Below are 27,460 nucleotides of genomic sequence, written 5' to 3'. Positions count from 1 at the left end.
TTACATGAATGAAACCCTTTTTATATATAATTCATAAAAATGAAATAAAAACTTTTCAGACACAATAATAATAATAATAAAAAAAATTTCATTACATGCGCAACTGATTAGTTATAGTCGAATTAAGTACAATAAAAAGTCTGTTATCCAAGAAAAAGGGAGACCATCGATGTCAGTTGGAGGAACTATGGAGGAAGGAGCGGGGGAGGGTGCTTCCTATGTAAAATGTCCTGTAATGTATATTAAACTAGACTGTATCATAATATACTGCATTTCAAAATAAAAAGAGAAGTTATTTAATCTACAAACGAATCTTCTAGGCGAGCTGATCCCAATCTTTATTTCCTCCTGTGCTCCTTGATTAGTCTTTACTTTTACCCCTTCAAACCCTTCTTCCAAACCAAGAAATTTTTATTATTAACATTAAGGTCTTAATTTAGTTTAAGATTTAAATGGCTTGAATTGCATTAATAATGTTTGTAAGATTTAACTCAGATTTTATATATAATTCTATTTTTTATAACATTTGTTAAAATTTAATACTAATAGAATAGCTTATTAACATAAAATGAAAGCAGACACCATGAAATAACTCAAATGGAAGACAGTTTCAAAGCAATCCTTGAGCTTGTGTTATGAAGTTTTATAAAATTAGGTTCAAACAAATACAGGTATAATCTTATGCCTAGAGATGTATCAATCTAATTAGGATATTTGTTATTAATATACACATAAGACAAGCACGTTTCTTCCACAAGTTCTAAATATTAAATATTGCATTCTTTAACCTCGAATTCTTCACGCTCTTCTGTCACTGCTACATACCATCGGTTTCCAGACTTACATAACTTTCAATTTTCACATCAACTTGAATAAAAGAAATTCCATAATTTATTTTTTTAATTTATCTTTCTTAATCAATTAGAATTGCTTTTCCATACTTCTAAATAGTGTGTCTTTTACTCCCAGGGGTATATGTACCACAGAAATTAAAACTCTACTATAAACCTTGTTATTTTTTAAATGAATCTATTTGTCTAGGTCAGTTCCTTTTTTAGAAAAAAAAAAAAAATAGCAATAGTGTGCTTATTCCTTGCAGAACGGTGCTTTCTCGCCATTACACAGTATCATCACTAAAAAAAAAAAAAACCGCTGCAAATCTGTACGAGATTTCCTCTAAATCCAGCCTTCCGAATTACTTTAAGATAACCTTCTTAATAAAATAGTTGCACACAATATAACTTTTGCCTCATTAAAACGCAAAATGAAAGATCCCCAAATGCATAGAATACAACAGGAGTATTTAAGATTAAAGAGGGAAGGGCACGAGGTTGAAAACTGAATTCGGGATGAAAAATTGTATAATGGTTGAATACATTTAAAATGTTAATTCACGAAAATATTAAAGCGCAGTAGCTAGTCAATTTCGAGAAAATGGTCCTCAAACGTTCAGTATAGCTTATATACTAATAATGTATTGCCATTGCCGAGAGAGCAGCTAAAATTAATAAAATTATATCGGCAAACATTCTAAACATAAATAATCGAAAAGAAAAAGTAGAAAGCACGTGTTAAGTTATGGAATGCATACAGATGGTTCAAAATTTTTAGTAATATACAATATGCTTTGTGCGCTTCTCGCTTTTCTGAAGAAAAACATTTTTTTTTTTATGCTAAATGAAATATATTTTTTTAATCGATTAATTTAAAGTTTCTCTTTCGAATAATCATTATTTATGAATAGTGCAAGATGACAAAATATATCCTGTTTGAAATATTTTTACAATAATTACCATTTTGTCTCTTGCATGTAATAAAAAATTTATGAACTATTTTTATGATGTCAGTAATTTAATTAACATTTATCATCATGTAAGTTATATTTGCAATTATTTTTCCTGCTTAAACATAAAATTATGATTCAAGTATTTGGTGAATGAACATTTATTTCTGAAAGAGATTTATTTTGAGAACATAAATTTTGATTGATAAAAGAGTTACATATTAAATAAAACTGTCCGTAACTTTATTTAAATATTTTTTTAAAAGAAAAACGCTTTAAAAAATTATAATACATGTGCTAAGAGAAAATACATTTATTTTTCCAAACAAAAAGTGAGCATAATATTAATCAAAACCATCTTTAAATTGTTAATTTAAGTTATTTTCAATATTGAAAAAAAAAAATCGTATTCGTATTTATAATTATTTTTCTTCTAAAAATTAAATAATAATCCAAGAATTAAGAGAATAAATATTTTAGCATTAAAAAATGAAAAACATAATAAAAACTTTGTAAATAGTTAAATTAATATGAATTTAGAAGAAAACAAAAAAGCAAAAAATACTAGGTAGGACTTAAGTCTAGAGGATACTATGCCAGCGCCTTATCCACTATACTATTACTTACTTGGCAACGGCGACGCATTATTAGTATATAAGCTATACTCAAAAACTGAACGTCATTTTCTTGAAATTGACTGGCTATTGAGCTTTAATATTTTCGTGAATGAACATTCTAAATGTATACTACCATTATACTAAATCTCATCCCGAACTCGATTTTCAACCTCGTGTCCTCCCATTGTAAGAATCTCCTGCAACATTAAATACATGACTGCCCAGGAGTCAGCTACATGTCTACCTACTCTAGATGCCTAACAAATAGCAGATTGAAATTTGCCACAGAGAGTGAAAACTACAGAAGAAATTTCTTTTTATTCGTAATATCTGTTGCATTTTAGATCACTTTTTCTATTATGCTACTAGTAACTAACAATTCATTCGTTTATTTTAGACACACGTATCCTACTTTATGGACTTTAATTTCCATTACCTATTAACAATAAGACAAGGATTGTTGGTTAAAAAGTAATTATTACAATTGCATGCAATCCTGAGATCATTTTTGATGTTAGTAAATAATAAAACATAAAATTTTAGAAGAACTGCATTTCTTTACATATATAACAATTTTAAAGCCCCAATCATTAATAATCTAAATGGTAAAGTATTATACGTTTCTACTAAATATTAATGAGTATCACCTGAGATAGTTTAACTGTTTGCTACATGATGGTAGCCCATACTGAAATAAGAATTAGTGATACAAATAATACACTATGTTTAAGGTTTAAGATTTTTAGTTTTTCAAGCTTAAATATTGAATTATAAGAATGTATAGTAAGTTTGGAATTGCCTCAGATAATTACCGATTCAAGCAATTACATTTCAAGTGGTGACCTACTGAACTAGAAATGGTACTGACCCTGTGGAACTAGGAATTATTCATCCCTTATGATTCTATTATACTTGACTGCGTGCGTGTTAGTACTCAAAATTTTCATCTGTAGGGTTCGACCCAGCTAACCACCTTCTGCAAGGTTCAAGCTAACTGGACAGTTAGATTAAACAAATTTTGATAATGGTTTCGTTTTCATCAAATGTGAACAGATTCTACAACAGTTTCTTAGTTATTAGCCAACTGTATAATTTACAGCACTTCTTCACCCAGCAGATTATCTGAGAATCTTCACCAAGCAACACACGTTCTTATGACCAGTACTTCATTCAGAGACCTTTGCAGCAGACCTTTTGGCTTGTTCCTAGTTCTTCACTGAAAGCTAAAAATTTTCAAATTAGACAGAAACTAGACAAAAATGGATCTTATTGATCGTCTGAAGTCGCCCCAAATCATACAGGAAGTTCCAAAATCCTACTATGATGAGAAAAGAATCTTGAACCCACTCAAATAATTTACAGTTATAAGATCAGACTGATGTGCACTTTCACTTTTTAATGTCCTGATGCTGGGAACATATGGCATCTTAGTTTAAAAGCCTTTCGGTATTCATATGTTTAAGAAAACTAGTACTTCTATGCTTCATCATTTTTTAAAAAGATATCAAAGAACATCATATACAAATCCATTTGTTGTGCTTTCTTTGATAAGAGGACCATCAAAATTGACTCAAGCACTCACACTCAGGATTCCACAGCTCTATCACATCCTCAAGTGGAAGAACTAATCTTTTTTCTTTTTTTTAATTGACGCTCATTAAAAACTATTTTAGATGCTGATCTCAACTTTCACTAAAGATTTTCTGCTACGAAGTTTAAATGCTGTTTCATTAAGATTGTTAAACACCCTGGGGGCTTTTAATTTTAATCCATAAATGACTTGAAGTAGAGATTCTGTCTAAAATTACACACAACACTTTAATGCAAAGGTAACCATTTCAAAGTAGCATCCGCCTTACCGAACTGTAGACAGATTTGATAAAATGATTTGAATATCAAAACAACTCTGAATCGGGAACCACGAGTATTAAGGGCCATCAACAATCATGATACAACCTCTCTAGTAGGAGCTATGTTCCATCATCATTGGGTGATTGGCAGGGAGAGGACATACACAGTCCACACCGTTACTATACCCAACAAGATGCTGAAAACCAACCAATATTCCATAAGTTTTTCATCCCCATATCTGGGGTGATCCTCAGTAGAGTTTAAGCATCGTAAATATAAACAAAAACAATGTTTCATTTCTTTCAATTCAATTACCATCACTTTCTCTGGTTTTATTTAAACAGAAAGTAAAGCATTTTTTAATGAGCCTGTAATTAGTAAAATTCACATTTTTGTACCGTTTGAAGATATTTTGATTGCTTAGTGTATCAGAATTAATAGCAGCACAAATGCAGTTCGACAATCTTTCCAAACCTAATACAATAAGACTATTCTGAACTTTCTTGTATGCATTCACAATATGACACGATTACAGTAATCTTCATTAATGCGATAGCTGAGTATACATTTTTGATACATATCAACAATTTTGGTCTCAAGATCACATATCTACTGTCATTTATTTAGCTCATTCCAACTCATATGCAACAGACAATCTATAGATGGATATGATCAAAAATCTGATACGGGTCTAGATCTATAATTTAAAAGAAAAACACATTTTAAAATTCATTCATCTAACTTGTTGCGTTTTTGAGTTATTTCACACACATACACTCATATCAGCCGACCAACAGATAGTCAACTAGGAAAAAGATTTGGTCCAAAATTTGAAAAAAAAAATCTACAATTCAGGTCATAAAGTTAAATTTGAATAATCCAGCTTGCATTCATTTGAATGAACTTGTTCATATGCACACTGATGGACGGACAGACTTCCCGTGGAAGGATTTCATCCAACATTTTCACAAATCTAGAATTTTGGGGTAACAATTAAACACCAGATTTCAACAGACAAGTTCATACTGATTCTGAGTTATCATTTTTGAGTATTATATATTCTAAATTCTCTTGGAACTCAGAGGACTAAAACTGATATTTACAGAAATTTCAAGGTCAAATTTACAAATTACCCTTTGTTAAAAAAAATCTCCAATATTAAGAATGAAACGAACACTTTTCAATAACTTAAATATAAATTTTTAAATACAAATACACTTAGAGTATTTTTAAGTCTTAATGTCACATTCATGCATAAATATTTCTTTAATAACTTAACACAGATAATCACAAAAACATTCATTAGAATAAACATGCACACACACGAAAAATTTATGATCTTCTAAATCTCAAACTAGTAATCTATTTAAATTATTACACACACAACCGGACAAATTCTTTTCAGCAAAGCAGCAATATGAGAAATCAAGATCTCATTCTGTTGAGAATTTATTTAAAATTAAATAAACTTCAGATGCAGAAAGTTTAATTTTACTTCCACTTAATATAATAAAATATTATACTTTTCAAACTAAGTTTTGTCTAACCTTAGTATGAAATAGAAGAAACCTATGAATAACATGTGATGTCATTAAATTATTTCAGTCTTCAATATACAATAAAACATGATTGGAAAGGAATTTTGATAATGCAGGCAAGTAACATTCTAGTGTACTTAACAAGCAATATAGTATTGTTTCTCAGAAAAGAAATGCAAAGTATTGTCATCTAATGCCTTAAAAATTTAAAGAAAGTATACGCAATAAAGGAATTCAAGGTGAAATTGTTTTTGAAAACACCAAGAATATATCAAATACAGAGAGACAGAATTCAGATATAATCCCATACTGCTGCTTTTAAAGCATCCACTGATATCTACTGCTTAGTTTCTATGTTAGTAGTTTGAGAATTTGGCAACAAGTCTTTAGAAAACAAATTTATTTTTATGATAAATCTTTTAATATTATGTACTTAATTATAAAGCTTTTTACTAAGCTTCCATAAATATCACATAAAATATAACTATACTTAAAAAAATAAAGGTGTACTACAATTAAATAAGTCAAAAATATATTCATCTGTTGATTAATTCTAAAAAATATAAAAATTCATTTAAGAAAAGGCAAAGAAACAAATATTAATATAATGTATGCATTGTTAACCAATTCGCGTCAACAGATTATCTATAAAAAATATAAATTAATTTTTAAAAACAAAAAAGTATTTGTGGAGTTAAGGCATTTAAAACACTTAAGGCACTGAAGTTGGAACCACAAAGAGGGGAAAAAATTCACTGTTAAAAAGAAAGTGCATAGTTCACACTCTTTGCAAGTAAAAAAATAGTCTCCTCTTTTGAAAAACGTGAAACACATTTAAATAACTTACAGAATTACACAACATGCTTAATGGAAGTTTAAACATTAAACATTTCACCCATTATATTGAGCCTAGCAGTAAATGGCTGAGCAGGACAAAAAAGAAGTTCATACCTATAAAATTCTTTATCAAACGAGTCAGTCGATGAACTAGTTATTGTTTCTTGAATTTCTTTATCTAAACTGTTCGGTATTGTAGAATTAGAGGATGTTTCATTAGTAATTATCATTAACTGCGCTTCTTCAAACGTAGAGTTTAATACCATTTCTTGAAATGCTTGAGATTTTAATTGTTCATTTAAAGCGTCATCAATCGAAAATAGTTCAAGGATTTCTTTGTCAACTTTATTATTTGTGGCAATATTCTCTGACACTGACTGCTGTTCAATGTTAAGCTCGGTTGCATTATTAACAAAGTTATTAATACTCACATTTTTTAAAAATGATTGATTTGGCTGTAAATTACCATTTGAATTATTTCCAAAATAGTTAGCATTTTCTTCAGTAAGTTCATTCTCGTTAAGGTGTGAAATTACATCGGAAATGACGGCATTAGTGTAAAATGGTGAAATTACATCTGAAGTGCTAGCATTAGTGTTAAGGGATGAAAATACACTTGAAGTGCTAGCATTAGAGTTAACAGATGAAATTACACCTGAAGTGCTAGTAGCATTAGAGTTAGCAGATGAAATAACATCTGAAGTGCTATCATTACTGCTACTATCTGTGAAAATTGCATTAATATCGTTTTTTACACTAACATTTGTATTAGAATTTACAAGGTATGAAATTTCTTCAGTGGAACTATTCAATAGATTTGCATCATCGGTATTAAAATTTTCAAGCTGATACTTAGGATTTTTTGATTTAAAACTATGCTTTTTATTTCCTTTGAATGTTCTAAAGAAGTCTTTATTATCTCTTATCTCCAAAAGGGAATGCAAATCCATGTTCTTTTGAAATTCATACAAACGTAACTGATGATCATGATGTCTCGCACTGCAACAATATACAGCACCAATATCAATTGGATGGGCTTCGGTATTGAAGACATAGCCACCCGCTCCTATGATACAGCTCCCACCAGACATTTCAATTAGTTCACCACATGAACCATTATTATGGATAAAATTATCAGGATCAAACAAAAGATAAAGATATTTCGTAGTTTCAGCAAGAAAAAAAGATTCCATTCTATCTTCAATCTTATGATCCAGGACATTTTTAATCTATAAAACAAATTAGATAAATTAATAATAAATGAACCAAGAAAGGTTATATTAAGCTATTAAAGTACATTTTATGGAATAAAGAAATTAACAAGAATTTCACAACAGGAATAAAAAAATTTCTTGCGAATTTTAGATCAATTGATTAACCTTACAATTTCTGATAACACATGCAGTTAAGTCATAATTTATAGCAAGAATAGTCAATTACTGTAATATAAAAATCAAAAAAATTAATAGTAAATATATATTGTATGTGACACATAAAATTCCTTCAAAAACACCATAAGGTAAATTATTAGATAATACTACAATGATCATATGCTACGATTGATGTTTAAAAGCATTCAGGTTTATTTAAGAGATTATTTATGTATTTTTCAAACATTTCATGGTTATAATGTCAAATGCAGTTTTTCAATAAAATAACTACGATAAATAACAAATGATTTTTTTAAGAAAAAGATCTGTTATGGGACTGTTATGGGACTTGAAATCATAGACATGATCAAATTAACGCTAGAATGAAATTTCGAGGCCGTGTTGCAAAGCCTTGACTCAAGCAAAGCATTATTATAATTAAATTATTCATTGACTGCATGATCAAGAAGTAAGTTAAGAAGATTATTCAAATTCAATAATATTAATGTAACTGTAGAAACATTACTTAAATTAGCATAAAAATACTATTAAGATTTAAAAAATGGTGTTGCACACAGTTTATACTTGTCATTCCAGACTGTTTATCATATTTCATGGGTAAAAAGATCATGATATCAAACTAACATTCAAAATATTGATTACAATCAATAAATATAATATTATTAAATGCAATTAGTCAATAATTATAATCATCATAATTTTAACTTTATCTGCATTTTTAGTGTATTGTATTTAATTCAAATAGCTCATATACAAGGAGAGGAAAAAAGATACTTCTGACTGAAGTTTTTGCTTGGATACACATGATAAATATAGATAAAAGAGAAAAAAAAATTAGTGAAAGCATTATTTAAAATGCAAGAAAAGAGTATTTCTACCATATAAATTTTCAATTTACAATGAAGTGTAAACCACAACCAAAAAAAGATTATTTGTAACAAGCATAATATCATGATAAATGAAAAAAAAAAAAACTTATAGTTCTTAGTTAAAAAATAAATTAAATATTTACTAATTTTAAGATTTATGAGACCACAAGAAAACTCAAAAGAAAACAAGAATATCAAAATATTAACTTGAATATTTCCAAATTTGTATTAATACTTACAATTTCATAAATATTAAAGAAAATATAAATATATACTGACTGTAGCATATCCACATTCTGTTCGGGCACTACGTTCAATGGATTCTAAAATATCAACACCTATTTCAAGCAAATGCTGGTCTTTTGTTGCATAATATAAATACATGATACTTTCAATGAACTCTGGAAAAAGGAAAACAAGGTGAAAAAATATTGGCATACAAATTAAATTCAATGACTAAGTATGTATTTAATGCAAATTAAAGCTATACATTTATGAAGAAAAATGACATTAGCCTGAAAATATAAACAGAGATTCGATGTTACTATCATTTTTTAAAAACTATTCTATATATAAATGGGGAAAAAATTATACCTGGTCTTAGAGGGTAGTTTTCCCTTTTAGCATGACTGTGAGAAACATCATAAATTTCAGGGGTAAAACCATACTGCTTCCATATCGAATGATAGTTATACAATGTTTTGACAGCTTGCTCAATATCACCAACTAATGTCTGAAGCAAAAACGGAAAAAATAAAACAATTAACTGAACGATTAAATAAGATTACTGCAAGCAAAAAACATAAAAAAAAAAAAAAAAAAAAAAAAAATTGAGAATCGTCATAGCTATAAATTTAAAATGCTCTTTTCATCTATCAAATCAAATGCATTTTCACACACATTTCTCAAACCTAATTTTTACATCCTTTGTGCTGTCTTCTTGGGAAATACATTGTTGGGAACTGAAATGAGTTGAATAATTGTTTTCAATTGCGCCATTGCCTAGTGACGTGTTACTGCTTCCATGTATATATATGTCTTGTTGTTATAAAATAGAGCTATACTGTACTGTTCTGTTTTTTTAAGAAGTGTTGCATCCTTTAATTGAATCGAGAGCCGTAAAGACATCGGATAGATGCAAAAGTTCCATTAAAGATGAGAAGGTTTATTTAGACGTATTTTATTTGCTTTGAAGATTTTCGTATTTTATTTGCTTTGAAGATTTTCGTATTTTATTTGCTTTGAAGATTTTTACTTGAATTTGCTTATTTTCTATATTTAATGTGTTTTAAAAGAGATCTCCGATTCAAGGATCAGAACGTAATATACCCATGTCATTATTTTTGTTGAATTATAAGCTGTGTTCTTAATTGGCAAAAAGGAACTCTTGAGATTTGGAAGGCAGAATGGTTCGACTCTTGCATACATTCCTTTTATCATCTACAGCACAAGATTCTGGTATTCTAGACATAATAAAATGCAGGGTTGGTAACAATCTTTTTCAATAACAATTTGTGCTAAATAAGGTTAGTCAGTAATGTATCAGGAAGTCGGGCATATTCTTTGAAATCTTACAAAATGCTACATGTTTTCCAATAAAACACATGTGAGAAATTGGCTTGGCGAAAACACAAGAGCTTTTTTTGTTTCTATCTGCCTTCACGATGATATACAATTTAGATTTCTCTTAAGCAATTAAAAAGTCAATAACATCTAAGACCATATTATATATATGTAAATCAATATCGCTATAACATGAAAAATGGATATCAACAAAATTTTCACTTTTAAATAAATTTTACCCAGCCATTCTTTTTCATAATGCAGTTAAAGCTCAAGCAGCTAGTTCTGCTGCTGTTGTTAAGTATGCAGATCAAGCTTTATCATCCAAGTTTCACCAGTGTCTAAATTCCGAAAATGAAAGGCAAATAAATGGAATCAAAAATAAAAATCTTCATAGATAATTTTTTGCTTTCTTGATATGATAATTGTGAATATTTCCAAACAATCACGATAAAGTAATGTTGTTAGGATTCTTCCCTTAAAGATAAAAAGAACAGAAAGAAAAATATTAAAAGAATAGAAAATTTTTACACCAAGACTTTTTAAAGAATATCAAGAAATCTATTTTCATGGGAATGCATTTTTATTTTTTCAAATCTTTTTAATGTTCCTTACATTTGTGATAAAAATACATACCAAAAGACCAGGCCAAAATGCTTCTAAAGATTGGAACGTAGGCATTGTTACTTGACCACTATTCATGCTCACCCAGAAGTACCAATCATCTCTTTTCATATATTTGGATATCAACTTTTCATATTCTACAAAATTCCAATAAAAACAAACTTTATAAACATGAATATTAAAGGTTTATTATCATTAAAATGCAAGAATGATAATATTTTTATGATATTCATAAGCATGTATTAAGATTATAAAACAAAGTTTCATCATTAAAACGGATTTACTCACCTTTGAACATTTTCAGGAATTTGGGTTCTTGAAATAAAATGGCACCTTTTACCAAATATTCAAAGTAGGAATCAACTCCACCACCAATTCCAGAATCTAAAGCTGTCCATTTTCCATCCTGTACATTGATATGATTGCCTACCTTACATACAAAAATTAAAGATAAAATTGTGAATCAATTACTAACAATAGAACAAATACCAATAAATGCATTGTACATGAAATCTGCATGCAGCTTACTAAATTTGGATAAACATTTTGCTATATAATTATTTCACAAATAAATTCAATAATTTTTAATTAAGAAGGTTCATAATCAAAAGTAAAAATAAGGATATAGAAAAATTTATCAATATTTCTTTTAATATTAATGGAAAATGTGTGTATAAGTGTTGGTACTGTACAGACCGGGCCATCTGGCTAAAAGTTGCCAAATTAATACAAACATAATGTTGCAAGCCTGTAATGCTGCTTCCCAGCACGGTTAGTTTTATCAACGGAAAGACCGCTTCCAATAATCGGTATTGGATGTTGCTCAGATGCCGAGCCAGTAATCCAAGAGCTTGGAGACCATTTGGCGACAAAATAGATAATGCGGGAAACTTCCAGAATTTTAACGACCCATCCAATAGGAACTGAGATACAACTGATTCACCCAGAAGGTTCTCGGCCCACCTCCCGGGAACTATAAAAGGACGGCAGTCTCAAGCTGCAATGAACCGTGATTGGAATTGCAGTTGGAGTCGTAGACAAGTACCGAGTCTTCGAGAGGATAGCGAAGCAACGGCGGAGTGCCAACGTTGTGTGGAGACCAAGCCAGTGCTGAACTGAGCTGTGTACCGAGTTCTGTTGTCTATTGTGGAAGCAGCATCAAATTTAGTGTGGAGTAGCCTGTCGTATGGTAGTGAATCGGTAGTTGGATACAGCTAAAAGCGAGAAGACAGTGGGGAATTTCAGCCGTTTGGAGAAACCGTAGAGCGAAGCTCTGAGGATTCCCTCTACTGCTGAATTCTGTCTGACCGCTTTGTGTGCTGTGGTCGATTACTACCTGTGGGCTACTGTTTGCTCAAGTGTGCTGTCCTATCTGTACATCTCGGCTGTATATAGTTGTCGTCTTTGTATTCGTCGTCTGTGTCTTTGTGTTTAATAAACGCCATTGTTGTTTTCTACTGAGGCATGCTGATTGTGTTTTCGCACCATACACCCACTACAAGCGAACCCGGTGATCCGTAACAATATTTTGCTTTGGAGGGTAAAAATGTGCACATTGGAGTGATTTTTTAAAAATTTACTTACAAATTAAGTCAGCTCTTGACATTTTTTCACATTAGCTTCTAAAAATATCATCACACAAAGAATTTTAGTTTCAAAATTTAAAAAAAAAAAAAAAAAAAAAAATTAATGATACTGATTTATTTGTCTTGTAATTTTTGTTCTGGATTTTGACAATTTTTTAAACTATTTTTTTTATATAAGTTTTCAACAGTATATTTTATTATTACAGTGAAAATCAAAATATTTTTATTGCTTCATGAAATATTTAATATCGTAGTTTACCACTGAAAAAAGCAAAGAAGGAATATTTAAATTCAACAGAAATAAGAAAGTAAAGTTAAAGTACCCTGAAATGTTAGAAGATAGATGAATTGGACAGATACATTTTTAATAGCACTATGATGTTATAGGATGGCTCCATTGGGAAGAATAATTTATACAATAAATAAAGCAAGTGTAAAGCTATTAAAATAAAATAGTTCTAAAGTCTATCAGAATTTGATGCTTAAAAATATTTCTTTCATGAGATCATGAACAAAATAAAATATATGCAAAAAAATGCCATTGAACATTTTTTTGCATATATTTTTTGTCTGAATGCAACAAAAAACTATAATTTGGTATATGATTGTTTGATATACATTTGCTCATTTGAACATTGCACATTCTCGGAAAACCAAATGGTAATTAACAAATAAGTTACAGCTGTTGCCTCTATAAACATCAGTTTACTTTACAAAAAACTAAATCTAAATGTTACTTATTTCTCTAGAGTTTTGTCCTTAAATGAGATTTTATTCAAAATACAAATGAAAAAATTCTAGTTGAGAAATTACACCCGATATTTAAAACAAAACTTGCAAACCAGATAAAATCGGCAATGCTAATTTTGTGTTAAAAAGTCAAAGCAATCAATATATGGAAATATGCAAGATTTTTGAATTTCCTTAGCAAAAAACCCTAATTTATAAATGCAGAAAATCGTGTCTAAAAGTAAATTAACTAATAATCTAAAAACTCTCACCAATCCTAATTGGGATCTTCTTTTCCATAGAGCTTCTAAAGCATTCACAGCAACATTTTCAAATATTGGATCACCTGTTAACTGGCTTAAAGTTCCAAATTCCACAATAAAAGTTGAAACACCAGCAGTGCAAGTTATTGGTGTTTCTCCTTCTGGCACACCATATTGCAAATTTACAGTTCCAAATGGCATTCCGGTTTTAGTCTGGAAAGCTGTAACAATAACAATTATATGTAATAGTTTTGCACTTTCAGAGCAAGTAAAAATATCTTAAATCTGCTATCATATTTCCATAAAAAAAATTTAAGAAAGCAAAAACATGTCAGAAAAGTAAAAATAAGGGAAGAGTAAGAAAGGGAGAAAAGAATAAATCATAATATAAAAGATTAGGATCTATATAAGAGGAAGCATTGAAGAAAAGTCTGGTGTACACACACTAAAAAGGTGTTTTTAAGTAAGAAATAATGGCCATGAATAATTTGAAAGAGTATGACGACTAAAACAATTTTTTTTTAACTTATGTAATTTTTCAAACAAAATCTTCAACCTCCCCAAGAGTTTTTGTTAACTTGCATTTATAATAATTGCTACCAAAATGCAGAAATTCTGGCTATTTATGAATTATGTCAAAAAAGTTCGCAGGAGATAATGCGCGAGATGATTACCAAGCTACTAATTGTAAACTGCAATGTCTTAAAGCCTTAACCAAGTATTTTCATTTTCTGCTCACACAAACCAGGATGAAAAAAATCTGTGCTTCTGATTAATTCATGTAAAGTTAATAAGAGTTATTTGAAATTAATGCTGTTTTTTTGCTGATGCTTTAAGCACAAAAGATCCCCAAAAACAGGAAATTTTCAGATGTGTTCTGTTTTCTTCGCCAATTTCCTAAAACTTCTCAGTGCATGTATTAAAGAAAAAAAATCTGTATCAAATGATACTTCATTTTTGAAATTAATATAAAATAGTACTGAAATAATGCAATTATAAAATGTCAATTTTTATCATTTTTGTTAAAAATGGAATATTTTGAAGTTCTCAATTTTGTTAATCAAAATACATTATATATAAAATACCACTATTTTAGATACAATGCAATATCAAATCCTATAGTTTATCCTACTTTTGAATACAGTTACAAAATTTTCACCATATCTTACCAACTTCCATTTATCCAGTAAAAAAAAAAAAAAAAAAAAAAAAAATACCAAACAAGTAACTAAAATATAGCAGCAATTTCGGTAAACCAATGGCCTTGGCATTAAAATTCGCAGCATCGTGAACTTATTTTTAAAAAAACTAAAAATACAAAACAAATTAAGAAAAATTTAAATTTAGATAGAAAAAATTGTACCAAATTCTATAAGGTACACATTTAGATGAAATAAACTGTAAAGACTGTTTTAATTCAAAATTGCCATCAATGTCTTCATCTAAAACAGCGGCTTCACCATGGAGTAAGATCATATCATCCAAATGTCACCCATTATTAACGCCTTCTGATACAATAGTGCAGACCGCACTTTCACAATCGAAGCAAATTGGAAAATACTTCATTCCTTGCTTTCTACATTCACAAGCATTCCAACATCTTTTAAACATTTACAGGCAGTGTTTAGCAGTTCTAGTGCAACTTGTTCGGCCATTGATGTGACAATGAACAATCCATGTTTTGTTGCCTTTCAATCCCATCGAGTCGAGTTTAATACATAACCATTTCACAGAATAATCTGAAGAAATGCTCCCCATGAATGTAATCAAGCAGCTTCTTCAGTAGAAAGAAGAGCAGCTGTTGTTAAAATTACTTTGTACAAGATTTAGTAAATGCTTTGAATCAGGCCTAGTTCAGCGAAAGGATTGCACAAAGAATCTAGCATACAAAACAAAAATTATTTTCTCATCAACAACACGTATTTCACAAGTAGCAGCATGACTTAAATATTCAGCTTCCCCCCCCCGCAATCTCTGCATATTTATCAAGAAATTTGGCGGATTTTATTTCCTTCTGTTTGAAAACGATTGATATCAAGTCGCATCTATTGAAAGTGTGCACAATTAATGCATTATCTTTCAAGCTTTTTGTTATTTTGAAATAAGTTGGAAAACGGAAGAGGTCTCTGTTTTCCATTTCTTGAGTTCATCAGAAACAGCTGATTATTAACAGAAGCTTAGGCAGAAAGAATCACTAGGACGTTTATGTCTTTCCAATTACAATCGCACAATCAGATTGATATGCACCTTATACAGTCTTACTATTACTACATCAACACCCTCTACAGCTTACTCTACAAAAGTGCTTTCATCAGATAATTTCTTATTTAGCATCGAAATTAAACTAATACCTCCTCACGAATGTTGAGTTTCATGAGTCAGTAGTACTGTTCATGAAACTCAACATTCGCTGCAATACACATTTAAGGGGGAGGAGGGAAGAAAGGAGCCATTCAGCTTTATTCTGACATTGTTCATCATACAATCATATAAAGGTATCATTTGAAGAGAATTAATGTATTAGATTTTATTACTAAAAATTTTATAAAGAGGCCACATATATCAAAATAAAAAAAAATCCAATGACAACACCCACTTTTCACAACAAATTTCAAAATTCCATCAAATATTATTCCTAGAGAGCAAATTTCATTAGTCTAAGTCTACTTGTTTCAAAATTACAAGCTAACGAAATTTTGACCTTTTAATGTTAAAATACAAAATTTGACTTTTATTAATATCATCAAAAATAATTATTGACCTGAATAGTTTTTATTATGCAAATATGTATTCTACACATTTTACACACATATTTATAATTTACAACCAACTTTTAAAATGCAAAATGATTAAAGTTAATGTTTAAAAATTTTTGAATGGCAAAATACATAAATGAATAGACAAGATCATTTTATGAGGACGTATTTCTATGAATTCTTCGATAATTCCTATGAGTAGTTTTATCATTGCATTAAGTTTTCTTATTACTACTAATATGATGCATTTAAGGCCATATTCACAAATGTCAAAATGTTAAGAGCGTCCCCTCCCCTATTTTCAACGAGGGGGGACATTCAAATGCTACTAATCATGCATTTGTAAAATCAAATAATTTTTTCCAAATTGTATTTATGTAAAGATATATTTAAAAAATCCGATAGTGGCACAAAATATTACATCAAAGTAAAAAAAAAAAAAATAATAATCTTTTCGCTACCATTATATTAGAGTGATTTTTTTAAATATATATATATGAAATGAATACACGCTATTTGTTATGTTTAAGACTGATTCATCACATTAATGAACCGTTATGCGCTATCATCTTCTTCCGCTCCCTCTTTCTAAAACTGTTGGAGCCCACTTGTAAAATACTCTCCGAGGAGTGTTTTTATCACTCTTACGGATTGGAAACGTTTATCACGGAGATAAATTTTTAATGACAGGAACAATTAATAGTAAGATCTGGGGAGTACGGAGAACTTTCCGATCAAATTGTAACGGCTTTTCTCTCACAGCCAATGCGATATGCAGTTTTGAATTATCGTGATGGAAAACGACACCTCATCGGTTCGTCAATTCTGGTCGTTCCGACTATGTCGGCTTTCAATTTATCAAGCAGATTGCAATATTTGATAGAATTGATGGTTTCACTTTGAGGAAGGAGCTCGTAATAGATACCTTTCCATCTTTTGTCCATAAAATGGGCAAAAGATGTCCAGACAAATAAAGTCCAGACTTCGCGACCACTGAAAAATCTATTGTTCTAGACCAAGTGCGTTTTCAATGCACATTGAAAAAAAATCCTCGTCTCCAATAACAAGCCTTTTTAAGAAAGGATTCCTTTCAGGTCGGTGGAGAAGCAAATAGCACATATAGACTCTGTTAATAAGACCGGTCACCGTCAATAGGTGTAAAACCTAAACTTCGCATCAATAGACATATCCCATCCCGATTCGGTAACAATCCAGGGCAACAGCACATTTGTAACATTGTTCTAGGAATGTTAGTGGCATCCACTATCTGGCGGATTTTCAGCGAGCATGATCCTGATATGGTCCGCGCTTCTGTTGTTGTTGGTCAGCCACTGCGGCCTTCATCTTTCACGTCAAAATTGCCACCTCAAACCAATTGTGGAAGATCGTAATAACCATTGCACCATTTCAGCAAACAGCACTAACCGCGTCTGCAATATCCTTTGCAATAATCCTTTTTTTTTTTAAGTATAACATGCCGCAAATGCTCCCTTTAGCTATCCAAATTGAAAAGCATCGTTTAGTTAATTATAATAATGTCCCATTTTAAAACAACACTAGAGCTATTTTGGGACTTTGTTTGAATGAGGGGGTTAAGGGATTTTTAGCAACAAAGGCTGTCATTCCAGTGTGCAACAATATCTCCAGTTAATAAATGTCAAAAAATAATAAATAAGAATCTTATAAATAAATATATCAATAATAAATTGAGAAGAGTAGCGATGGAACTTTCAGGTGGAATCTTGCATACAAAGTATTAAATACAGATTCAAGCGAAGAGAAATCCAAATATACATAAATATATACAAATGCAACATTTCACACACAGATTGATCATGTATTTTAAAAGAATGGAACATGCAAAATGAAAAATTATATTCCAAAATCCAAATAAAAGAATATGTAAATAAAAATAAAAGGATGGGTAAACAACTTACATGCTTAATACACACACATATATAGGTTGTCAGGGTCAAAACAATGAAAAAAATATGCCTTGAAGGGGTGAGGGGGCGGAATATTTGAAATACATGCATATATAAAAAGTAATAAAGTTCTGTGGCAAAGTATAATAATGAAGTGGTTACACCTATTTATATGTACTCTAGTATTTTTAAGAATAGCAAGGAGAAACTGAATAATGGGGGAAAAAATGAAAAGGAGGGGATTATGGGCAAATCAACAAAATGAAATTAAAAAATAAAAATCATCTGGAAAAGGTTTAAAGTTCTATCCAAGTTTATAATTATGTAGCAATAGCAAATTTAGGTTTCCAAAATCTGAGCAGCAGTCCTCTGGAATGCATGAACTGTATCAGGTTGTACATTTTTCCCTCTTGCATCAGGATTTGAGGTAATAGTTCAAAGCCAAGGAATTTTTATGATCATTTCATGAAGTTTTGAAATGGTGAAATGACAGGAGGTAGTACAGTACATGGATAGTCATATAATGGAACATTTTTATGAAAAGTGCCATCTGTGAGTTATTGGTGAAAACAAAAAGGCAAAAAATTGAAAATTCTATTAGGTCCATTTCTGCATTAATACAGAAGTGAAACACATTTCAAATAACACTTTTCACATGTAAACAAAGAGATTAAACCTATTACTAGCTTTCCATGAATTAATCAGGGGCAAAATCTTTTTTTCCTGGATTTACATTAAATTGTCCTGAATTACCAAAGCAACAACAGTTTAACATCCAATTTCATTATTTACAAATCTCTCTCTCCCTCCCTCTCTCTCTCTCTCTCTCTATATATATATATATATATATATATATTGAGAATCCCAACCTAACAATAATAAATACTGTGCATTTCATTTTCGAAAGATGTACATATGGGTATGATGAATGAATTTGTATCATATAAAATTATCATTCTGTGCTTTCATCCACTTAGCTTGCAAAAAGAAACTGCCTGCATCTTACTTTCATGAAAGAATGAGTAATTTGTTTTAAGGATAACAGCAAAGATTTATTTGAAAAGAGTGATCAACTTGCTACTATACTCATAACCACAAAATGACAAATTTTTAATGATATATATGCTGTGTGACAATTAAACATAATGCAAAATTAAATTGGACCATTACAAACTGAAACAATAGTAAAAGCAAAGGTCACTATTATAAGAAGTGACTGCAATTCAAAACAAAGAAAAGAAACATACATGCTCAAACTTTTCTTAACCATCACTGTTAAAATAGAATACTCAGAACTGACAATACAATTCTACAATTTTGCACATCTTGCAACACTTTATATTATCCAGTAAAAATTTAATGCATTTCATTAAGCTAAACTTTTTCAGCATAGAAAATTACATTTACATAAAAATCTACATTTTGAGCAATGCATGCAATTCATACCTGGCAATAGCCTACGAGCAACTTTTTCAGCAAGTGTTAAAAGTGGTCCTGAACATGGCCAGCCAGGATCAACATCCATTCCTGCTCTTTTTGAGAGGAGATGAGCAGAGAGCAAACCACCAACCACTAAAAATAAATACAACCTTCTTAGTAAATAAAACCACTCTGATATTTCGAAACATTTAAAATATAGCTACATTAAAACATTTCCTTAAAAGTTATAGCAGCAAATAATAAAATAAAAATACAAGAAAACAGAAGAAACTGAACCAATTTAATGTTTGTTTTATTACAAATAACATATTTTTTTCTTCTAAACATGAAAGCTTCAATTTAATTTAATTATATTAATACCCCCATTTGAAAACAAAACAAACTATTCAGGAACAAACTTTATAATTTTCAGAGTCAGATGAAGAGAACAACAACCGAATTGGGGTAAAAGTGTTGTGTGCCCCTTGTTACGCCAAGGATGTCAAGTCACCAATAAAGATGGCTAACAAAATAAACAAACACTTCTACAAAACAGTTACGGTTACCACTTTCTGCATTAAAATTATGATCTTCACTGATAAATTTACTCTGAATTTTTAAAAAAAACTCTGAAATTTAAAAAAAAAAAAAAAAAATTTAAAGAGCCATGGTAATCCCAAAATTTATCTTAGTAATTTTGAAATGAAGAAGTTTTTACAAACTGGCTGTGCTGGTCTTTCATAAAGAGAGCAAAATTTAGAACATGCGATGCCTTCGGCATCTGAAGAAGGCACTGAGCAGAATTTTTTAACTTTAAAAAAAAACAAAAAAAAAACATCCTAAGGCTTCACTAGCAGCGGGTATCTAGTAATTTCACTAACACATTAAACATAAGGAACTGTGTGGATAACAAGAACAGCACATAATCAAAAGAAAAGAAAGAACGGAGGAAGAAGCAATCAAAACGTTCTCCATACAAAATTTCGAATAAGCATTCCCAACTTTATCAACTTGTAATATATATTATTCCACTCACCCTTCATCCATTCTGCATGTTCAAAATATTTCATGCCATCCTATTCCCCAAACATCCATTCTAGCACAATTACCACCTTATCAAGGGAGCCGTCAAAGTACAAAAAAAAATTAAAGAATTACGAGAACTGCAAGGAATTCCATTGCAGACAATTTCTTAAAGTAAAAATTAAAATTTCTTAAAGGCGATTTCTTAAAGCGCATACCGACGGTTAAAAATTGCAAAAGAATAAATTTTTTCTGTTCGTAATCAAATAAAAATTACGTTGCAGTGCCTTATTAATAGTAAAAAAACTTTTTTATATAATAAAGAACTAAATTAAAATCTTTAATAGATATTTTTTATTACTTTTAATTTAACATTTTGCACAAAATAGTTGTAGTTTATGTACAACTCAACCATTGTAAAAAGTAGTAAACAAAACAGCATTAGGGTTGCTAGAAGATCTTTTCGTTGGGTTGCCATGTTGGCGACAAACTCGGGGGGGGGGACACACTAAACTCAAATAAACATTTTTCTAACAAACACTTTCTATTGAATTATAAGAATAAAGATAATTTTTAATTTAAGGATTTTAAATCTTCTAATGTTAATTACAAATTATATCAAATACACTGCATGTCAAAAATGTCATAATTTAGATAATTGAGAAAATCCAAATGCATATAAATCTAGATTATTTTAACAAAGAGAATTTTGGATTTCTATAAGTTTGGATTGTTCTTGCACTAAATTGGAAACTAATTGCCAAATGCACATTTTGAAATGTCAGCTTAATTGATCCTCCAAAACTGGCACAACAGATAATTAATACAAGCTTAAATAGTCTTTTATGCTTTTCAATATTATACAATATTAACAATTCTTTTAAGAGTGTAAATGATGTTCCACTGCAGCAGTGAAAATGCACATGAGCAAATTTTACTTAAATCAGAGATACCTGTGAGATTTAATATATTTACATTGAAATAGACATCACAAAAATATATATTTACTACAGACCAAGATTTATGACACATTTCTATTTTGTTATTATTCAAAAAATTTAATAAGTTTCTTCAGAATGTAATCTCATACTGTTAAGTTCCAGCCAAAATATAAATGTTTGACACTAATCATCTTTAAGGTGAATTAAAGAGATTTATCAAGAGATTTCACAAACTATTAAATCAACATAAAAAAAAAGTGATTTCTGTATTTAGATTTAAATAAATGACCGCTTTCCTATACTTTTATATAATAAGGCAGAACATTAAAAAGCTTACTGAAAACAATACAGAATAGGCACAGAAAAAAAAAAGTTGAAAAAAATTACATTCTTATAAAATATAATAAATTTGAATACAAGTTTTATTTAAAATCAATTTTTAACTCCCTAATTAAAGTAACAATTTGTATAATTAAAGCTAACAGTTTAAGTTTGATTTTCAATTCCAGATTTTATAATGGGTCAATAAATAAAGATCCCAGATAACTTAGATAAATAAAAAGCAAAAGTTTAATACATTACTACCAGAGAATAACCAATATAATTACAATTATTCAAGATTGTTTTCCCAGAAAGAAAATTTAAAGCTTCTAATGTACTATATTAAGGATATGATATTTCTGTTGGTGCCTTTAAGATCCAATATTATAAATAGATCAGTGTCAAATAATGATATTTGGCTGGAACTTATAAATATGTGATTATATTCTGAAGAAACTTTATTGAAATCTTAATTTTTTTAATAATATCAAAATAGAAATGTGAAATGAAGCTTGTTCTGTAACAAATATATATTTTTCTATTTCAATATAAAGATATTAAGTTTATAAGTATCTCTGATTTAAGTAACATTTGCACATGTGTATTTTTAATGACTTCACGATTAAATTACCAAGGTCTAAAATCTAAGAATAAGGCGAAATATTTAAAGAACTGTGGAAGTGACTGCATAAATATCCCTGGAATAAAATTATCATTAATATGTGACATTTTGAAAGCATGATATAATATCCTAACCTGAAATTTCAGAAAAACACTGACAGAAGCTTAAAAATCACACAGCTAAGAAAACTGACTCAATACTTCATATTGCAATACTTAGAAGACATGCATAAATCCCATATAACAATATTAAGTTGATTGATTTCTGATATATGCAGCTTAATAATATAGCTAGTAATATAAAGCAATATATATATATATATATATATTTTAAAGTACAATAAAATACAATAAGTGCAGTTTATTACAATAAAGACATAATAGATTCATTGTAAAATGAGCTCACCTCGAATGTTTGTTTCAAAAACAGACACATTGATATTCACATTAAAATCTGCTGTAGACAAAAGAGTATTTACAACCCGCCTGAATTCAGTATAATTCTTCATCACAGCTAGAGTATCCAGAGCATCTATAAGAGTTAATGAAAAACTTCCCCATGTATCCATACCCTTACAAGAAATTGGTTGGAGCTCATCATACGGAAAAGCACTCTTCAAATAATGATCATAAGCATGATGAAACATTTGTACAACTTTCTCTCTAAAAGAAAAATTAAATTTCTAAAAATTAAATGTTCCAAATACATAAGTATATATAGATATTAAAAATGTGTGTATTTAACTCCTGCAAAAAAACATGGATTATCAAAAAAAAAAAAAAAATCCTGAAAAGTATTGATGGCATTTTAAAATAATAATTCCATTTTATAGTTTCGAGTTTGTCAACTTAGTAAAGATTTCAACAATTGTAAATGACAATATTATTTGTCTATATAATAAATATAATATAAATAAATACAATATTAAGTGACAATACTCATCTTTTATTTCCCATAAAAAAATAGCAGTATATATTTTGGGGGAAAAATTATCCAAACTAAGAGCAGGAATATCTGAAAATTATAATTGTGATAAATATTTTTAGGTAGCCTTTAAAATTAACCCACACATGCATTCTTATACAAGAAAATCCGGACGGAGTTGTTGACATAAAATGAAATAAAACCCAATTTCAAAAATTATTTTAGAACGATGCATGCAGAATTTACTACAAATAAAATATGCAAGAGTTATAGAAAAAATATGCAAGAGTTATAGATACATTTACACCCCAAAGAAATACTGTAAATCAAAGAATGAATCATTTAGAATTAAATTTTTTAACTTGGACTATGAAAGTTATTTTCTTAACAATTTATTTCCATATGAAATAATCAGTTCCTCATTTAATATACTATCCATAAAAAGATTAATATAATAAAGGTATGGTTTTAAAAGAACAGCATTATAAATACGAGGAAATATAAGTTTAAAAAACGATAACGTACCTATACATTTTCACATCTTTGTCCGTAAAAGTCCGAAAGGAATACGGCTTTAAACTAACTAAACTAAATACAAAAATATAAACATAACAAAACACATAAATACAATTCATATCACTTCCACGTTACCATAACCACAGCTTTCCAACCAATGAAGCGCAACTGTTTTGCCTTTCACGCCGAATCATGAGGAAAAGCTGACGCGAGTACACAATTTGAAGTTTTTTGTAACTGTGTTGTCCGACTGCCTCCCAGTTGCATTATTCATATTAAAATTCAAAAGCCACTAAACAAGCATTAATTAAATACATTAAATCAATAGTATTTTACTTAGAATTATATTTGTACCCAATAAACTCATCGTTTATTTTAAGACCACACGAAGATTTTTTATTTTTTTCAAAAATAAAGTAAGATTATAGTTCGCGAATAAGTTAAATCTTTTGCATCCGTTTTTATGAATTATTCTCTATGAATAATACTGGCTCTTTTATTAGGAATACTGAAATACAGTATCTCCCCCCCCCCACTCCCCGACATTATTCAGAAAACCAGCGTTTTCGTTTTTAATTTTGTTTAGTTACTTCTCTTCTGAGAATTCGATGATCAATAGAGATCGGAAGGAGGGGAGGGGCTAAAAATTGAAGGAAGAAGACAGAAATTTAATCAAAAAGAAAAGACACAATTTGGAACTGCATGTCGAATAGCACTACAATGCATCAAAATTCGGAAGGTAAAGAACTACATTTCCTGCCTTGAAATTTGCAGTGTCAGCTCCTATTTCACCCCCGACCAATATATATATATATATATATATATATATATATATATATATATATATATATATATATATATATATATATATATATATATATATATATATATATATATCCAACTTTCTTACTCAGCCACGGCTACAATCTCTTGATTTGTTCGGTTGAGAAAAAGTGCCTAAAGCACATATTCGATTTTCGGATATTATAACCGCATGCCAAAGATTAATCGCCAAAAAACTAGCCAAGAGTGACACAATGGATTCAATAAAAATGTTAAATTCATACCATAAGTTCAGAGGCGGTGTCAGAAGGGCAGTAAGGGGATAATTGCCCCCCCCCCTCATCGAAACGGTTATAGAGAATTGGGCATTAACGAATATGATGATTTAAAAGTCATCTTAAAGTTAATATACGGTAAACAATCGAAATATCCAAATAACGGTTTAAGCGGTTTGACTCAACACCTCCTAAAAGTACAAAGCCGTTGCTCTTTCTGAAACGCCAACGGATGAGTCATATAGGAACCAGTTTGACGAGTAGTAGTTGACTGTGAGTAGCAAGTGCTTAGAATGTCTTCAAACTGTTGTCTGTAGCTTCCTATCTTCTATGTTTCTTTCAGAAAACTACATATTAGGGAAATACCGCATTTGTATTTTTCATAAATCGATGCTTTATTCAATAAGATAATGTTTTTCCGCTGTTCAATTTTTAACTGCAAAGGAAATTATAAGTGTCCGTTTTTAAATTTTCTGAGGATGAAAAATGAAAAGCGCAATGGATTCATAGGCTCTTTCGTAAGGATTTCAAGTCAAACAAAAGCTCAAGAGTAAGTACAGCTATTCAATAATTTTTTCAAAAGATAATTTTTAGATACTTTTCAATTTGAGTGCGTAAATACGCTCTATTTTTAGCTATCAAAAGTGAATGTTATTAATAATAGTTTGATTTGCTTCTTTAGTTTTTTTTCTTTGTTTCAGCTTAAGTTTATAGTAATTGTTTTTAATTTATTAATAAATTGAAAGATTGATTCAATAATAATCTTGCATATCGTCACATAATTATAGACAAACATGTTTTGCAACAACATAATGCATTCGTAAAGTATAATTTTAATTATGTTTTAATATTTTTTCTTGTTACAAGTTAATTTTATTTATTTAAAAATGAAAATTTCTATCTATTTTAGTAAGGATTTAATTTAACTAATCTTTAACTCCTCTAATTTTATCTGCAATTAAATTAGCTGTGTAACCAAATAGAAAATATATATCTACAACCATGATAAATGTAACCCCTCAATTCATAAATTTTGAAAACATACATTAAAGAAAACAGTAATGTTTTTAATTTGTGGACATTTATCCACATATTAATGTAATTATATATAATTTCACTGTTAGTTAATTCTAATGAATCTTCTACATTTTCCTAGGTCTGTGTACTGCATTTTAGAGAAGAAGACATTATAAGAAATATGGAATATTTTCATGAAGAATAATGTATTTTTGTATAGTTTGTTGTAAAGTATATATAATATAGTTAATTAGTGATGTTGTGTGCATCTTGTAATATAACATATGTTTGCTGTGTCCTTTTTGTATATACTTTTCTAACTTACCTTGCATAAAATAATTTTATTGACACAGTTGAAATTAATTCAAAAATTTAGAAAGCTCTTACTTACTTTTATCATGTAAAAATCTTTTTCAATAAATTAACTTAAATTGTCTTTTTCATGATCTTTTCTATAAAATATATGAAATTCTAATTATTGCACTACAGAATCTTTTAGTTTTATATCTTGTCAAAGCTTGCATACTTCATGTAAAAATATTTTAAATAAACTGGTTTTAACTGTCTTAGTTATGACCATTTCTTTTGAAAAAAATGATATAGATATTGCTCTCCAGAATATCATTTGATTTGAATTTTTCTTCTTGTCATACTTCATGTGAAAATGTTTTTTTTTTTTTTTAAATGGTTTAAGCTTTCTTACTCATGACTATTTAAGATTTTTGAAAGAAATTATATAGATATTACACTCTAGAATATCTTTTGATTTGAGTTTTTCTTTGTGTCATATTTCATATAAAATGTTTTTAAATAAAATAGTTTAAACTTTCTTATTCAAGACTATTTCTTTTAAGATTTATGAGAGAAATTATATAAATATTGCACTGCAGAATATCCTTTTGATTTTTTTTCTCTTCTCATGAAAGCTTGCATACCTCATGCAAAAATGTTTTTAAATAAAACTGTTAAATTATCTTATGCATGCTCATTGTTTTTTTTTAAAAAACGAGAAATAAAATATAGTAATTCTCCAGGATATTCTTAAATTAGAGTTTTATAGCTACTTTGAAATGATGCATTTTATAGCTACTTTCAAATTATGCATTTTATAGATATTTCACAATACAATTGCTAGAATAAAATTTTAAAAATATTATAAAGATAAAAAATGCTTTTTATTTAATTGGGTCAGTATTTTATAAAAACCAAACGATGTGTTTACTATAGAGAAGGCATGAACTACATCACTTTCCCTTATGGGCTGTTGACATAGCCAGACTGCTTTGG

General features: G+C 29.2%; 1 protein-coding gene and 1 long non-coding RNA gene across 2 annotated transcripts; one reads left to right on the top strand and one right to left on the bottom strand.

Annotated features, from left to right (window-relative positions):
• Positions 1 to 1,876: 1,876 nt before the first annotated feature.
• LOC129959996 (ER degradation-enhancing alpha-mannosidase-like protein 2) lies at positions 1,877 to 24,270 on the bottom strand. The gene is made up of 9 exons (XM_056072972.1): positions 24,108 to 24,270; positions 23,064 to 23,320; positions 19,779 to 19,904; positions 13,661 to 13,872; positions 11,362 to 11,503; positions 11,086 to 11,210; positions 9,481 to 9,619; positions 9,166 to 9,287; positions 1,877 to 7,855 (listed from the first exon to the last, which is right to left on the bottom strand). The coding sequence occupies exons 1-9, from the start codon at positions 24,215 to 24,217 to the stop codon at positions 6,665 to 6,667; spliced, it is 2,424 nt and encodes an 807-aa protein (XP_055928947.1). The 5' UTR covers positions 24,218 to 24,270; the 3' UTR covers positions 1,877 to 6,664.
• Positions 24,271 to 25,102: 832 nt separating this feature from the next.
• LOC129960867 (uncharacterized) lies at positions 25,103 to 26,433 on the top strand. The gene is made up of 2 exons (XR_008783707.1): positions 25,103 to 25,706; positions 26,313 to 26,433. It is a non-coding gene; the product is annotated as an uncharacterized LOC129960867 (long non-coding RNA).
• The last annotated feature ends 1,027 nt before the right edge of the window (positions 26,434 to 27,460 follow it).

This window comes from Argiope bruennichi, chromosome X2 (genome assembly GCF_947563725.1).
Source record: "Argiope bruennichi chromosome X2, qqArgBrue1.1, whole genome shotgun sequence".
NCBI lineage: Eukaryota > Metazoa > Arthropoda > Arachnida > Araneae > Araneidae > Argiope > Argiope bruennichi.
The sequence above is the reverse complement of the archived record's forward strand: the minus strand, read 5'-3'. Positions and strand labels throughout refer to the sequence as shown.

Bases quoted from the DNA above. Each gene is read 5' to 3' on its own strand.
- LOC129959996 (XM_056072972.1), bottom strand. From the start codon at position 24,217: ATGAATTGTATTTATGTGTTTTGTTATGTTTATATTTTTGTATTTAGT. The intron at 19,905-23,063 runs GTGAGCTCATTT...ATTTATTTTTAG, and splicing joins TTTTGAAACAAACATTCGAG to TGGTTGGTGGTTTGCTCTCT. The intron at 11,504-13,660 runs GTGAGAGTTTTT...TTTGTATGTAAG, and splicing joins GAAGATCCCAATTAGGATTG to GTAGGCAATCATATCAATGT.